We start from the raw sequence: 14,424 nt of genomic DNA on the forward strand, positions 1-14,424 counted from the left end.
GGAGTTGTGTCAGGAGATTAATATGGAACCATAGGATACTTTATACTTGGAGCATCCACTTACTCTATTCGTTGACCAATCGCTTATAAGGGTATATAAGATATGCATTTTAAGTGAGATTTTTTTAAAATGATTTATATTAGTGTGCTTTGTATTATTTAAATTAATTATTCTAACATCATTTTTTGTCTGTGCAGGTGACATATTCAGGATGAGTCGAGGGATGAGTGATGAGGAGTTATAAGACATCTTCGCACGCATGTCTCCAGACCAGATTGCCAGATTCAGAGAGATGGCAGACCAGGAGTTGTCTCGATCTTCGTCAGGGCACTTTGCTAGATCTGTTTCAGCGTGATTGGATACTTCAGCTTCCAGCAGACGATCTCGATGCTCACGACTTGGGCCAGAGGGAGGGAGTGCATCGGGATCAGGGGGATGCTGCAGAGATACAGAGGCAGTGAGCCCGCAGTTGATACGGGATACAGATGTGACTCCTCGCTCTCGTGGCTCAGGTGGATGCTGTGGAGACACAGACGTGGTGTCTCCATCTCATCGTTCAGCTGGAGCTGCGTCACCTCCAGGATTTATCACACCTGTGGAGACGTCTACTCCAGTTACTTCAGCTTTTGCGCAGCCGTCAGCAAGCACCCCTGTGGGTGCCACTCCGAGAGATATTACCCCCGTCGGTACACTGGATGCATAGGGGTCTCCTGGATATGCCCAGGAGCGTGGACGCAGATAGGAGAGGACCCATCTTAGCCAGACTCTTGGGGGTTATGGATATCTAGTCGATAGTAGGTCAGGAGCCATCATCATGAATGATGAGGGGAGGAAGGTGATGGCTCGCATGAGAGAGTTGTACCAACAAGTTTTTCGGCACGTCTTGGATTATTGGAAGAACATATCAGAGGGGAGCAAGGACTACATAGTACCATCCTTCCACGAGGAGTTTGCGGTGCCAACCGCAATAGATAGATTTGTCAAGATTGTGGGAGAGAAGAAAGGAGTCTCACTTGTAGCTTTCTCACTTACACAATGGGAGAATACACACAAAGGCGGAGGCTCAAAACAGTTTTTCTCTTCTTAGTTGTGTAAGCCAAAAGAACTCTAGTACAGAGAAATAGAAGAATCCTATATATGGGTCTCAAACCAAACTCAACTAGCTAAGGTGGCATACTAACTGAGCCATGAACTAGAGTAGATAAGGATACCTGTCATCTAGCTATTATTCATGGGTGGTGTACCAACCGCATCTGCAGCTAACAAGTCGGTGACATAAATGCACAATGGTCACCCTGGCATATCACGAGTGGAGCTCGATATCTCAATACTCCCCCTCGAGCTCAATCCCAATTCCTGCACACCAAGCAGGTCTCTGAACTTGCGCAGCTTCTCTGTGCCCAATGCCTTCGTGAGTATGTCAGCTACCTGATCCTGTGTGGTGACATAAACTAGATCAATAAGACCTATTAAAACCCTCTCCCGCACATAGTAATAATGCACCCTAATGTGCTTTGTTCTAGCATGATAGACTGGGTTATTTGCCAAGTGTATACTGCTCATGTTGTCATAATAAATGACAACTGGCCTATCTGTAGGCTTATGCATATCATAAAGTAGCTTATGCGACCAAGCTACCTCACATGCAGCCATTGCTGCACCCCTGTACTCAGCCTCTGTGCTCGACAAGGAATTTGTAGGCTATTTCTTGCTGCTCCAAGTGACTGCAGCACTCCCAAAAGAGAACACATATCCACTAGTAAATCGTCTATCCGAAATGCTACCAGCCCAAATAGCATCAGTGTATCCATGCAACTATATCTAAACCCCAGTCTCATAAAATAGTCCATACTGCAATGTGGACTTCACATACCTGAGTATGCGTCTAGCCGCATCCAAATGCGGTTTCCTTGGAGCCTGCATAAACTGACTTACCAATCCAACAATATAGCTCAAATCCGGCCTGGTAATAGTCATATAAATCAAGCTTCCTACTATGTGTCTGTACATAGTAGGGTCTTCCAGAAGCTCACCTGCATTTGCGCTCAGCTTCACATTCTACTCCAAAGGAACTGAAATAGGCTTACAGCCTGTCATCCCATATTTGGACAGCATGTCCAATCCATACTGCATCTGTAAGAGCCGTATCCCACTTGGTGATCTAATCACCTCAATGCCCAAGAAATAACGCAACTCTCCCAAATTCTTCATCTCAAACTTCTGCTTCAATAGCATTTTCACATGAAGGATATCTTCATCACTATCACCTGTCATAATCAAATCATCAACATAAATGACAAGTAGCATAATATCTTTCTCTGTTTTTCTCACATAAAGTGAGAAATCTGCCTTGGAAATCTAAAAGCCAATAGTGACAAGATACTGTCCTATCTTGTCAGACCATGCTCTAGGTGCTTGCTTCAAGCCATGCAAGGCTTCCTTTAACCTGCAAACAAACTTAGGATGAACAGCATGCACATAACCTGGTGGCTGCTCCATATAGACCTCTTCTTGCAAATCACCATGCACGAATGCATTCTTTACATCCATCTGATGTAAAGACCATCCCTTTGATGTAGCCATAGCAATGATTGCTCTTACGATTGCCATCCTTGCAACCGGACTAAATGTTTCTTCATAATCAATACCATATGTTTGTACATACCCTTGACTACTAATCTTGCCTTGTATCTATTCACAGAACCATCTGCATTGTGTTTCACCTTATAAACCCACTTACAACCAATTGAATTATTATCTTTAGGCAAAGGTACCAATTCCCATGTAGCATTTGCTTCCAAGGCATCCATTTCTTCATCCATGGCTTTCTCCCATTTTTCTTTTTCCATGGCTTGCTCAAAAGAAGTGGGTTCTGGTTCCTGTATGACTTTGACCATATAGGCATGGTGAATGGCTGTAAATCCATCATATTTCAGCCTATCCACAGGATACCTAGCTTTGGTAGACCTGTGCAAAGTAGGTTCACTCCCAGGTGCTCTCAAAACATCCCTGGTCTTCCTTGCTCCAGGCGTAACAATAGAAGGAATACCCAACTCATCATCAATGCTCTGTTTTGAGCCACTGGATTCACCATCCACATAAGAGTGACCTACATTCACATCAAACATGGGCTAATCTACCTTCTCTTTTCCTTTTTGTGAAACTTGCATACCACTATTTGCATTGTTTTGAGGAGATTCTCCTGATCTCAATCTGCCTGTCCATGGCGAAGAATGTGAGCCATTGCTAGAGGACACTCCAGGTCCACTAATATTTTGTGACTGCTGCGGTGAATTCTAAGCAGCATTACCATTTTGTGTATCTACATCATTAATCACATTTACTAGTTTATACCAGCTACTCATCTCATCAAAAGCAACATCTCTGCTCACTGTAAACTTACGAGTAGAAGGATTATAGCATCTATACCCTTTCTGCTGGAGAGAGTAACCAATAAAGATGCACTTCTCAGCTTTTGAATTCAACTTGGATCTTAACTCATCTGGCACATGAACATAGGCAATGCAACCAAAAATCTTCAAATGAGAAATATCTGGTTTCCTACCAGTATACCTTTCCTCTGGAGTCATTCCATGTATTGCTGCAGTGGGAGTCATGTTCATTTTGTAGACTGCTGTAGCAACTGCTTCAGCCCAGTAAAACTCTGGCAAGTCTTTTTCATTGAGCATGGCACGTGATACCTCTCCAATATGCTTGTTTTTCCTTTTTGGAATTCCATTTTTTAATGGGGTATGACTGCATAAATATTGCTGCTTTCCTGCAGGAACCTTGCAAACTCATTTGAGAGGTACTCTCCCCCTCCATCTAACCTTAGACATTTTATTTGCAGGCCTGTTTCTTTTTCAACCATAGCTTTAAGAGTTTTGAAATGCCCAAAAACTTCACTTTTCTTTTTCATAAAATACACCCAAACTTTTCTACTAGTCATCAATAAAAGTGACAAAATAATGACAACCTCCGATAGATGCAGCTTTAGTAGTCCACAAATCAGAGTGGATTAATTCCAATGGCTTCTTACTCTCTTGAACATGTCTAGGAAATGGTTTCCTTGCCTGTTTTCCAAATATACAAGCTTCACATACCTTATGCATTTCTGCAACCTTGATTTTAGGAAATCCTACAACAATATTTTGGGCTTGCATTGATTTAAGTCGCTGTACATTAACATGACCAATGCGTTTATGCCAGATATCAATATCTGCAACTACACTGGTCCCATGTGCAAACATTGCTGCACTCAATTCAGGCATGTCTGCATCCAACGTAAACATTCTGCCATTCTTCTCTCATCTTTCTTGTCCGTAGTCACAATGAGATATTTGAATGCATTATTGTATGGTGGATTGATATGTTGTTTCTTTTTCTGCACAGTCCGTTCGATACTCCTTTGCGGCGGGACGAGCTTTCGAAGGACAAGGATACATAGCTCGCCCTTGGATCCCTGGAGCTCACATACCTTTATTTTTGAGCCACCTGATCTATGTAGACATTTTCTATGTATTAGTGATATCCTGTCATGATTATACCAATCACTTTTTATGCGATCATGTATTTATTTCATGTATCACTTTTATGATTTCAGTATACATTGGTTTTGTTTGCAAGTGCATTGTACACAGTAGTGTAAAAACTATTTTGTATGGCTCTCATAAAGCACACAGTGCTATATGTGGTAGGGAAGCTTGTCCCTGTTACCGTCGCTATTAGCGTCGCAAATTTTACTGCTCGTGTCGCTATTAGCGTCGTTATGCACGTCGCAAACCATTGCTATCAGTGTCAGTATTGGTGTCGCTATCAGAGTTGCATTCGCTATCAGCGTCGGTATTGGCATCGCTATCAGCGTCGCAAATATCGATGTTGATAGCGACGCCAATACCGACTATTCTATGGCATTGCCAATTACGACGCTTTTTGCGACGATGGGGGTAAATTTTGTTGTTTGCATTTTCGTTGCTTTAAACATCTGTATAAGGCCTATATCTTGTAGTATTACAGATTTAAGAGCACTATTTTGCTTTGTTTGATCAAAGAATTAAAGGATAAATGGATATCTAATACTTCAGGTTGAAGGCTTGAAGGGAGAGGCAACTTCAATTACCCCCGACTGCCTGCCTGACTGTAACCAAGGGGGTTGTTAACCGCACCGGGAAGGTGGACCGAACCCACCGTGAGAGGTCTCTCTGTTGAGCGCTACTTGGAGCACGAGGATGCTTGGGAGCCAGGGGGGCTCTGGCTGTAAATCCCTCGCCTTCCGGGCCTTGCACAAGAGGCTAACGTGACTCGGGATTGGATCTCAAGGCCCGCATACTAGTCTACGAATAGAAACTTAGATTAGTGATGCTTGTGGATTGTTGGATAGTCTTCGGGTGGATTGTGGATTAGCCTACGGGCTGGACTTTATGTATTTCAAAGATAAATATGATAACCTATTAACAAGGAACTTGTTTGACATTGCTTTTCTATGTCAAGTGATATGATTATGTGAAGGAACCAGTGTCTAACAGGTTAATTAAGAAAGCTGATTGATACATGTTCAACTAAATGTATTAGGTAATTAAATAACTTAAAAAACCTGAGGAAAGTACGGTGGATGTGGCCACAGGTCCGTCCTACGAATGGGTGGTCCTGGTTGGTCGGGAACTTTTCTCAAATCACGATGGACAGCCAGAAGATCGTCAACGAACACGAACAACAAGAGTGTTGACCTAGAGTTATAACTGATCCCGATTTACGCTGTTTTAAAGGAATGGAATGGGACTATGCCTTATGGCAGAGAGGTTGAGCTTCGCATCCCTCTCGTTTCCCATTCTCCTTGAACCAAGTGCAACGTGAATCCGCTTCGAACCTAGCGTTTTTGCGTAAAGTAGTTCACTCGGGTTCGACATTAGTTGCTATTAAGAAATGACCAATAGGGAAAACCTTAATTCAGGTCGGTCCTAAGTGGGAACGGCCAGAATACTTCCGCTACGTGGCAGATACGGAAAGCCCTAGATCGCAAACCCCGCAACATTCCATGGGAGTGCCGGGCGGAGCTTTCTAGACATCCTTTCCGATGGACTGCTAAGACATGTCCTAAAGATAACAAGTGGACACGTTACAGTTTAATGGATGTGATGTAAGTAAAGTTTAGTTTGGTTCAAGAGAAGATCTCAAGCGGAGTGCAAGTATTTATCAACAGTCTTTCAAAATATACAAAGTAATGGTGGATCAAAAAACAAAGGTAGGAAGAGCACTGTGAAAGACTTTATCTAAAAGAAAATACTACATGCAAAACTTTTGTAACTGTACAGAGACCACTTGAATAAGTATATCATTGACATTTTTCTATTCATGTGGCAAGTCCAATAATTCAAGGACTGCATTTCTTTGTTTTCAAAGGAGGTGATTATCTCCATTGTAGACTTTGCAAACAGCTAATCGTTCAATGAGCTAAACTAGATCTGCTCAATGCATTAGTATACTAAAGAGGGTACTACTTTTGTCTTAATTAATTATTTCTACATCACATTGCCAAGTGCAATAAAGAAGAATGTGCACTTTTTTATCTAAGATAATAAACAACATGACACCTTGTTTGTGCAGAATGCTTTTCTCCTACATGCTTAGTGATGAGAGATTCGGGGGTCAACTTTAAAAAGCACTGGGTCTACTCAAATGGTGTAGCTTCACAACAACCCAAAGTAAAATGATTATTTTACTTTGTTGCTAGAGATTGGGGTCTTACTGGCATGGAAATGGCTTAGATTTTTTTTTGCTCAAAATATGGGAAGGGAAAACATAAATGGGTTTAGGTAGTCATCAAAAGGACCCTAACTCGTGAGTAGCTAAAGTAAAATAGTGTCCTCTTGATTTCTGCTTTTGAAGTTGTTACTTTCTTGAGAATACACCTTAGTATAGGAGCAAATGCTATATATGGCAAGCAAAAGAGAGAAGTTAGTAGGGTGTTCTAGGAGGTCAAGCTTGGCAATGTTTAACTGTCTCAGAAATGAGACTACAAACCATTAAGGGCTTAAGAGAGAAGTTAGCACGGTCTTTTGGGAGGTCAAGCTTGGCGATGTTTAGTAGTCCCATTAATGGGACTATAAACTATTGAAGGGCAATGTACTATGTGACAAGGTATTTTGAGACCAATAGTTGTGCATTATGAACAAGATGGTTGTCAAGCTTTTTTTTTCAGAGTAGCCAATGGAGAATGTGCAAAAACAAATCACATGTAGAGATGTGGCTATACCACACCTTGGAGATAGTTACTAGGGATTCAGAGGAAGGTGGATTTAGAGTAGCCAATGGAGAAAGGTGGAGATAGTTACTTGTATATTTTGAGGTGTGTTGAAGCCACTAGGCACCTTGCAATTAAGGAGAAGATTGATGCATGGAGAGAAAAGATAGAGGCTGAGAGTTTTATGTTGACTAGTTATTGGTATAAATTTGACCAAAGAACCCACAATACCAAATTCCAAATCTGAAATGAGGACTACCAGCTGTTACTACAGAGAAGATAGTGCTCGAATCCCCATTTGAGTGAGACCATCCAACTCTGTCTAGAATTCAACCACAAAGGAATATGCTGGGATAATGGCAAATCCATGATGTCCATTCAAAACAATAAACAAACATCCTGGACACTCTTTTATCAATGTAACAAAAGATGGAATCTAAATTGGAACCAATTCCAATGGGCATACATATTCCACATTATATGCTCCAAAAGCATATAATATAAGCTCTCCACTCTAATGTTGCCCATCCTATTGAAAGCTCTCTAGACTAATAGCAGATCCTATGAGCTAGAAATAGGAGATGGAATATGTTCAAATGCAAGAAGATCCTGAAACAATCCCTCACTTATTCTTCAGTTGTGAAATCAATGCAAATGCCCTTTTTTTTAATGTAGGTTATAATAGGCCCCTACCATCCAACCATTAATGTGGAACTAGCTAAGCAGTATTTATCTTTGGCTAAGAAGTCTATCAACATGTATATATTGATTCTATTTACAATACTAAAACAAAACTCTTGATGCAGGTTTCTTCGAATTGGGGGAAAATAGAGTAAGACATTCCAAAAATTTTGAAGAAGAAGAAAGGGAAAAAGGCTGATGAATAAGAAATTCAAGACCTAGAAATCAAAAAGTTCATCATCCCCACCAAAACTGTAAGACTCATAATGGAGAAGAGAGAAGCTATGTTCACTCAACTCTTTGAGCAACCAAGACAAGAAATGCAATATAATTTTTGTCAACATACCCTCAATGTCAATGTCAAATAATATCTTGCTATTGTTGTAAAAACGATTGTTCAAATATTACATATGCTATTGACCATCACTATGTCTATGTGAGTCACGAGGTATTCACTAGTAGTAATAAGGAGATGTCACCTGCCTGCAAGAAATATATGAAAATACCCCTTATCTACCCCCTATTTATGGGACCTTACCTTATAAAATATACCTTCCTTCCCTTAAATAACCCCCCTCCCTTAGACTCACGTGGTACCATATGGTAAACCCTAATGGACCCCCCCTGAATGTGAGTAAGCCTAAGGATAGACTACTTGGAAAAAGGTCCAACTTTTATAATTTTATATCTTTACGTTTAAAAAATACATATTTTTCTATTCTCTCATAAAAAGAGTGTGTTAGGATTTCTCTTCCTCGTAGATGATAGTGTACTTGTAGCACATGTCGTGATAGGGTCAAGACTTTCAATAGATAACACAACTATGATTGTAGGAATATGACATGCTATAACATAGTCGAACTTATCTATACAATACAGTTCAAATGATTACATCAATCATTAACAAAGTTTGAAGTAAATTCTATTACAAAAGTGTAATTTCTCTATATCAAGGTCAACGCATTTAAAACCTCAACTAGTGTTGCTTTTAAACTATAGAGAAATTGCAATAAAGGCCACACTTAAAAGTATGTATTTCCAAAAGTAATTCACATTTTATGTTGTGCTTAAGCAATAAGCATTCTTCACCTACAATCACCAATACTATGGTTAATTGATTATATTGGCTAAATCAATAATATTTATGCAGTATAGTAAAGGACATAAAACGTATATGGCATGCATGCATGGTGGGAATAAAAAGCACATTGCATGGATTTCAATGGAGAAACATTTCCTAATTAACACACATTTGTAAGTGTGAAACTCATGCCTTGTTTGATACGCATTTGCACAAAAGAGAGGATTTATTGCGAGAGTAGATTATAGTCACTAAATCTGTTTGACAAAACATGCGAGGTTTAACACTCGTATATCAAGATGGTTGAAGCCTCTCACGAAAGTTTTTAAAACTCAAGATATATGAATGGGCGAAATTTTTACTCAAGATATGAATAAGCGAGATTTGACACTCTCAGGAGTCACGTACGAAGCATGTGTTTAAAGTTACGGGTAACTTTTCGACGAAGGTTTGTCAAGATCAGGATATGGATGGATCATGAGCCAAAAATGATTTTCTAGATAAGTATGATGTATTTATTTGAGGTTTTGAGCAACTTTTCTCAGTAGAAATAGAGCGTTTTGAATTTGAACGCATAAAATCTTAAATGAAAATTGAAAACCTCTGGGGCAGGGATTATTGGTAAATGATCTCCATGCCCCGGATTTTGACGCCAACCGACTGGTGCACCTGCGCCTTGACGACGATCGTGACGACCACAAGCGGGTCATCCTGGATGCCGATGCGCCTGAGGTTATCGCCGATCTCCAGCCGGACATTGGTGAACAGGCGCTTCGCATGAGAGCGGGGCACCACATTGAAACTGCCAACGTACTCTGCCCCCGAGACATGAGTGTGCTGGTTGGCATCTGGCAAGTTGACAAACACCACCAGCTGCACAAAATGGTCTCTCATAAACTCGACCCCTTGTATAACCAGCACTTCGTCAAGGTCCACTTCCCGGCCTTGCTTGCCTGGCGCTGGTCTCGAAGGGAGCCGTAGCAGCGCAGTGAACCTGTCGCGTATATCAATACTTTCTTCAATATTGTGAGATGCCGCACCCACCTCCTGCACACCCATGGCTTTCGCAACGTGAGCTAAATTGCCGGTTGTGGAAGGCTGAGGTTGAAAATGCAGCCATAGCTCATCGCCTTTCCTTACATCCTTGTAGATGACACCCAATTTCTGAGTGTCGAGCGCGTCGCGCACCTTGACACGCACTAGGTCTGCGTTCTCGTCGTAGAAGATGAACTCGGCATCCAAGAAATCAGGGTCACTTGGGGATTGGCGGATGCCACCGGGGATAGAGCGCCATACCTCCCACAACCTGTCCACGTGAAGATGAACTCGGCATCCAAGAAATCAGGGTCACTTGGGGATTGGCGGATGCCACCGGGGATAGAGCGCCATACCTCCCACAACCTGTCCACGTTACTGTGGTGGGCGTAGAAGATGGGATCCCTAGCAGCTGTGCTGAAGGTGCCCATGTCTTGGATAAGCTCCTGAGTGGGATCTCCCGTCCAGAAATGAACGGAGTTGTGGATCCCGCTCTCGATCTGGCTGCTCAAGGGTGCCTCTAGGACAGTGGAGTTGGAGACGTCGGTGCCAATCCTATACAACACATGAATAGAGAACACCAAATGAGTAAAAAACAGCTAACTCACTATAATAGAGAGCACGATATATATCTATATCATGATGTTAGTCTAACCTAAGTCCTCATGGTCAACTGTTCCGGCCCAGTAGAAACCAAACGGATCAGCTATATGTTACAGCCAGTTATCGTCTATATGCTGATGAGCAGATTTTCTACGTGAATTGCATGAGGAAACAAATTGGACATTAGACAGAGTTGGCAGTTAGAATCTACCTGTATGCGCCTCCGAAGAAAAGACTAGGTCGGCACGCGGTAACCACCGCCTGGTACATGGAATTGAGATTCTCCTGCACGATTAGCGAGTTGTCAGTCGTGTTAGAAAGAGTGTTGAGCCGGACCAGAGCGGGTGGTGCATGGGCTCCGTTGCGCTTGGGGTCGTAGAGAGGCGAAGACGCATCAAGAGCAAACATAGCCGGCATCACGTTGCCGCCTGCCCCGGACTGCCCCTCCGGCAGCTGGTTGTCCCAGTTCCAGTAAACCAGGGCAAAGCCTGGGTCTCCCACGAGGCTCCCCAGGATGCGCTCGTGGAAGTAGAGGTACCAGCGATGCCAGGCCAAGAAGAGCCAGGAGAAATGGATCTGGAGGGTGATGTTGGTCCCGGGCTGCATGTAGGCGCCGCTGCAGAAGGCGCAGTGGACATTCGCCTGGGCGGCCATGCTGCGCGGGTCGTCGGCTTGCAGGGCCCGCATTCTCTCGTAGGCCTTGTTGTACTTGGAGATGTAGGCCTCGTCCACAGTGTGGGCCGGCCTCCGGATGCGCCGTTGCAAAGGCGCGTATTTGGCAAAACTGAAGTCCACCACGCTATCGATGCCCTTGGGTGGCAGCGGCAGGCAGCAGTTGAAGAACAGCCTGACGGGTTGCCCCGCCGGGGACGTGTCGACCGCCACCTGGCATCGGGTGAGGTCAGGAGCGCCGATGGGAGCGGAAGCCACCTGGCCCATGATTAGTACGAGCGGGGTTGCTATCCTGAGGAGAAGAAGAGCTGCTGAGACCTTACAAGGAACTAGTCTAGAACCAGTCATCCCAAAGTACTGCGGGTTGCTCATCATCATAAGCTGAAGCACGTTAATACGGTCTTGTCGAGATCCTAAAAATAATGGATTATTTCCGAGTGTGTTTCTGTGCGCTTATGAGAGACAGAGGAATATGCTCTAATGGCTCTTCAGATACTCGAATCATTTTGCAAACTCTTATATTGATCTCAATGTGAGAGAGAGAGAGAGAGAGAGAGAGAGAGAGAGAGAGCCGTGTGTGCCTGTATGTGCGTGCGCGGGCGATGGCTGATCACATTGTGTTGATGATGAGTGGCAATCACCCGTGCGCCTTGATTTATAGCAGTTGTACGCAAGATAACTGTCCGTCGTGCAGCAGCCTGCTTGTTGCTATGAGTCCATCGACCTCATCCTGGACCCTCAACGTGGTTATAATATATATAGCTTGTGAGCCAACTCACGGTCTTCTTCAGTTGTGAGGGGGGAAATAATATGGGGCAAAATATGAAATCATAAGTCAGCATTTGTATCCCATCAACGGGCTATAATACATGAGCTCTTGACTGATCAGCGGTTGGCTCTTGGCTCACTTGCGTGAGGGTGTTACTTGTGCAGGCAGTTATAGCCTAGAGTCCATTCGTGCAAACCCTTCCCGATGCCTCCGAAATTTCGCTCGTCTTCAACCTCTACACTATATTGATCAAATAGCGACCGTGGATAACAAGTGGTATAATTCCAGAGAAGTTGCGTGAACTGTTCACCATAAGCTCCGTTGATGTTTGTTAAACACTTCGTATTCGATTAGAAATCTAGTGCTTATCAATACATGACAACCCTTTTAATATTCAATAAAAGACCTTTCATATAGATAAAGTGTCACATAGCTCCCATTCTTAATGAAATTTCCCCTTCCTTTGGACGATGCTCCCAGAAGCAATAGGTTATGCACAAATTAAGGTGATATTCACAAAACACGGTCAACAATTTAGGCCTACCAAAGGCAAGCCGTCGTGCCTGAACATTTAAGGCCTACCAAAGTCAAGCCATTGTGTTTGTTTTGTTTAGCAACTCCTAGATCTACCACATGTGGGCATTTTCTTTCAATATGCAACTAAGATTTCAAGTGACATCCCCAGCACATCATCTCTCTCTCTCTCGTTTGTTTTTATATCTAGACATTATTCTCTCACATCATCTCTCTTTAGATCTCATGTTTCTTTCTCATGTATGGAAATAGATTTTGTATCTTTATGTTTGTGTGCATCTTCACCAACATTTATGCATCATTGCCTTAGCATTTCATGTTCTTTGATAATCCTATTGCAATCAACAAACCAACTAGAGATATTAAGCTTTGGTTGATATTGAACAACTATGATGTATCCATTTTCTCTATCTTTAGAATTTTTAGTAGACACATTGAAGTTAGCCTAATTTGCATTAAACAACTTTGTGTTTCTCCATATGTTGAATTTTAAAATGATTCATGCTCGAAGGGTTCATTATATGTAAACCCTCTTTATCACATGTGTTTTAAGGTTGATTTTCTAGACTATTTAATGTCATGTATGTGGGTGGTGGCTAGTGGGTCATTCAAATCACTTGGATGGTGACTTAAGGGCCACTATAACACAATCTGGGTGTAGAAGAGTATTGTAGATATGATTTTATAGGCACATCTATAATCGCATTTATATGCCCATTTATACATGCATCCAATCTTGATTTCAATATCCCTACGAATATGCTTCAAATAATGATATGAAATTTAAACCCATGAATAATTCATTCTAGTTTTTAATGTTCCATAGAGAGAAAGAAGGTGGGGAAGACTAGAGTGATAGACATGACACAAGAGCATATATGTGAGATTTATGATGTTGGAGAGCTATTGTGGAGAAAAGGTAAATTTTATTCCTTTACTCCTCAAGGCGAGAAATGTTATTCACACTTTCTTCTTAGTAACAAGGTAAGACTTCTTCCTCTTCATGTGAAGAACATAAAGGGCTAATATATTTTTGGATCTTCTTCTTCTAAAAAATGGAACCTTTCAAGCTCGAGGATGTGTTGTTTTTAGAGATTTTCTTTTCCTCAACAATAAGATAAAATTTATTATTATTCTTCTTCTTCTTTTCTTTGCAAAAAATAAAAATTCCTCATCCCTTTTTCAATGTTACTTTTCTCAAGAAGACATCCATGTAACAAAGGAAGAACTATTCACGATAAGGAAAGCATAACTCCACTCCAAACAAAAATATATATACCCCCCTTCCTGCTTTTTAAAACATTTATTCTTTAAGAATTGTATCCAATTTTTTGTCCTTTGATACTCTACAACCTTGTGGTCCTTCTAGTAGTGCTTTATGTAGATCATTTGCATTTACGGGTGTTTGTAACAACATGACCAAAATGCAATAGTGATATTGATAAACATGCTTGTAAATATGTTAGAATTGTAATATTTTTCTTTGATATTCTACAACCTTTTGGTTCTTGCTATAGTGCTCTATGTAGATCATTCTAGATCATTGCATGTATAGGTGCTTATAACAACACAACTAAAATGCAATAGCCACATTTATGAGCATGCTTATAAATATGTTAGGATTTTAAATGTTAATCTAGGTATTATAATCTTATTGATCTTAGTGTAGGTTCTTATGCAAAGCCTTCATTGGAAACAATGATTTAATATTCAAATGATAACACAAAAATTTTAGATAATCATAAAGCATTAATTAACATTATCAACTAGATAAAGTTGAGTTTTCTAAAAATCTTATCTATCAACATT

General features: G+C 41.4%; 1 protein-coding gene across 1 annotated transcript; it reads right to left on the bottom strand.

Moving 5' to 3' along the window:
- Positions 1–9,344: 9,344 nt before the first annotated feature.
- Positions 9,345–12,042, bottom strand: LOC148020351 (polyphenol oxidase, chloroplastic-like). Its single transcript, XM_087700948.1, has 3 exons — positions 10,852–12,042; positions 10,404–10,592; positions 9,345–10,308 (listed from the first exon to the last, which is right to left on the bottom strand). Exons 1-3 carry the CDS (start codon positions 11,688–11,690, stop codon positions 9,618–9,620), a joined length of 1,719 nt encoding a protein of 572 aa, XP_087557074.1. The 5' UTR covers positions 11,691–12,042; the 3' UTR covers positions 9,345–9,617.
- Between the last annotated feature and the right edge of the window lie 2,382 nt (positions 12,043–14,424).

This window comes from Lygodium microphyllum, chromosome 19 (genome assembly GCF_053477565.2).
Source record: "Lygodium microphyllum isolate KBCC chromosome 19, Lygodium_microphyllum_v1.1.10, whole genome shotgun sequence".
In the NCBI taxonomy this organism is placed as follows: domain Eukaryota; kingdom Viridiplantae; phylum Streptophyta; class Polypodiopsida; order Schizaeales; family Lygodiaceae; genus Lygodium; species Lygodium microphyllum.

Coding starts and splice junctions, on each gene's coding strand:
- LOC148020351 (XM_087700948.1), bottom strand. CDS start 11,690: ATGATGATGAGCAACCCGCAGTACTTTGGGATGACTGGTTCTAGACTA. Junction 10,593..10,851: donor TTCTTCGGAGGCGCATACAG/GTAGATTCTAAC, acceptor TGTGTTGTATAG/GATTGGCACCGACGTCTCCA. Junction 10,309..10,403: donor CACCACAGTAACGTGGACAG/GTTGTGGGAGGT, acceptor TCACGTGGACAG/GTTGTGGGAGGTATGGCGCT.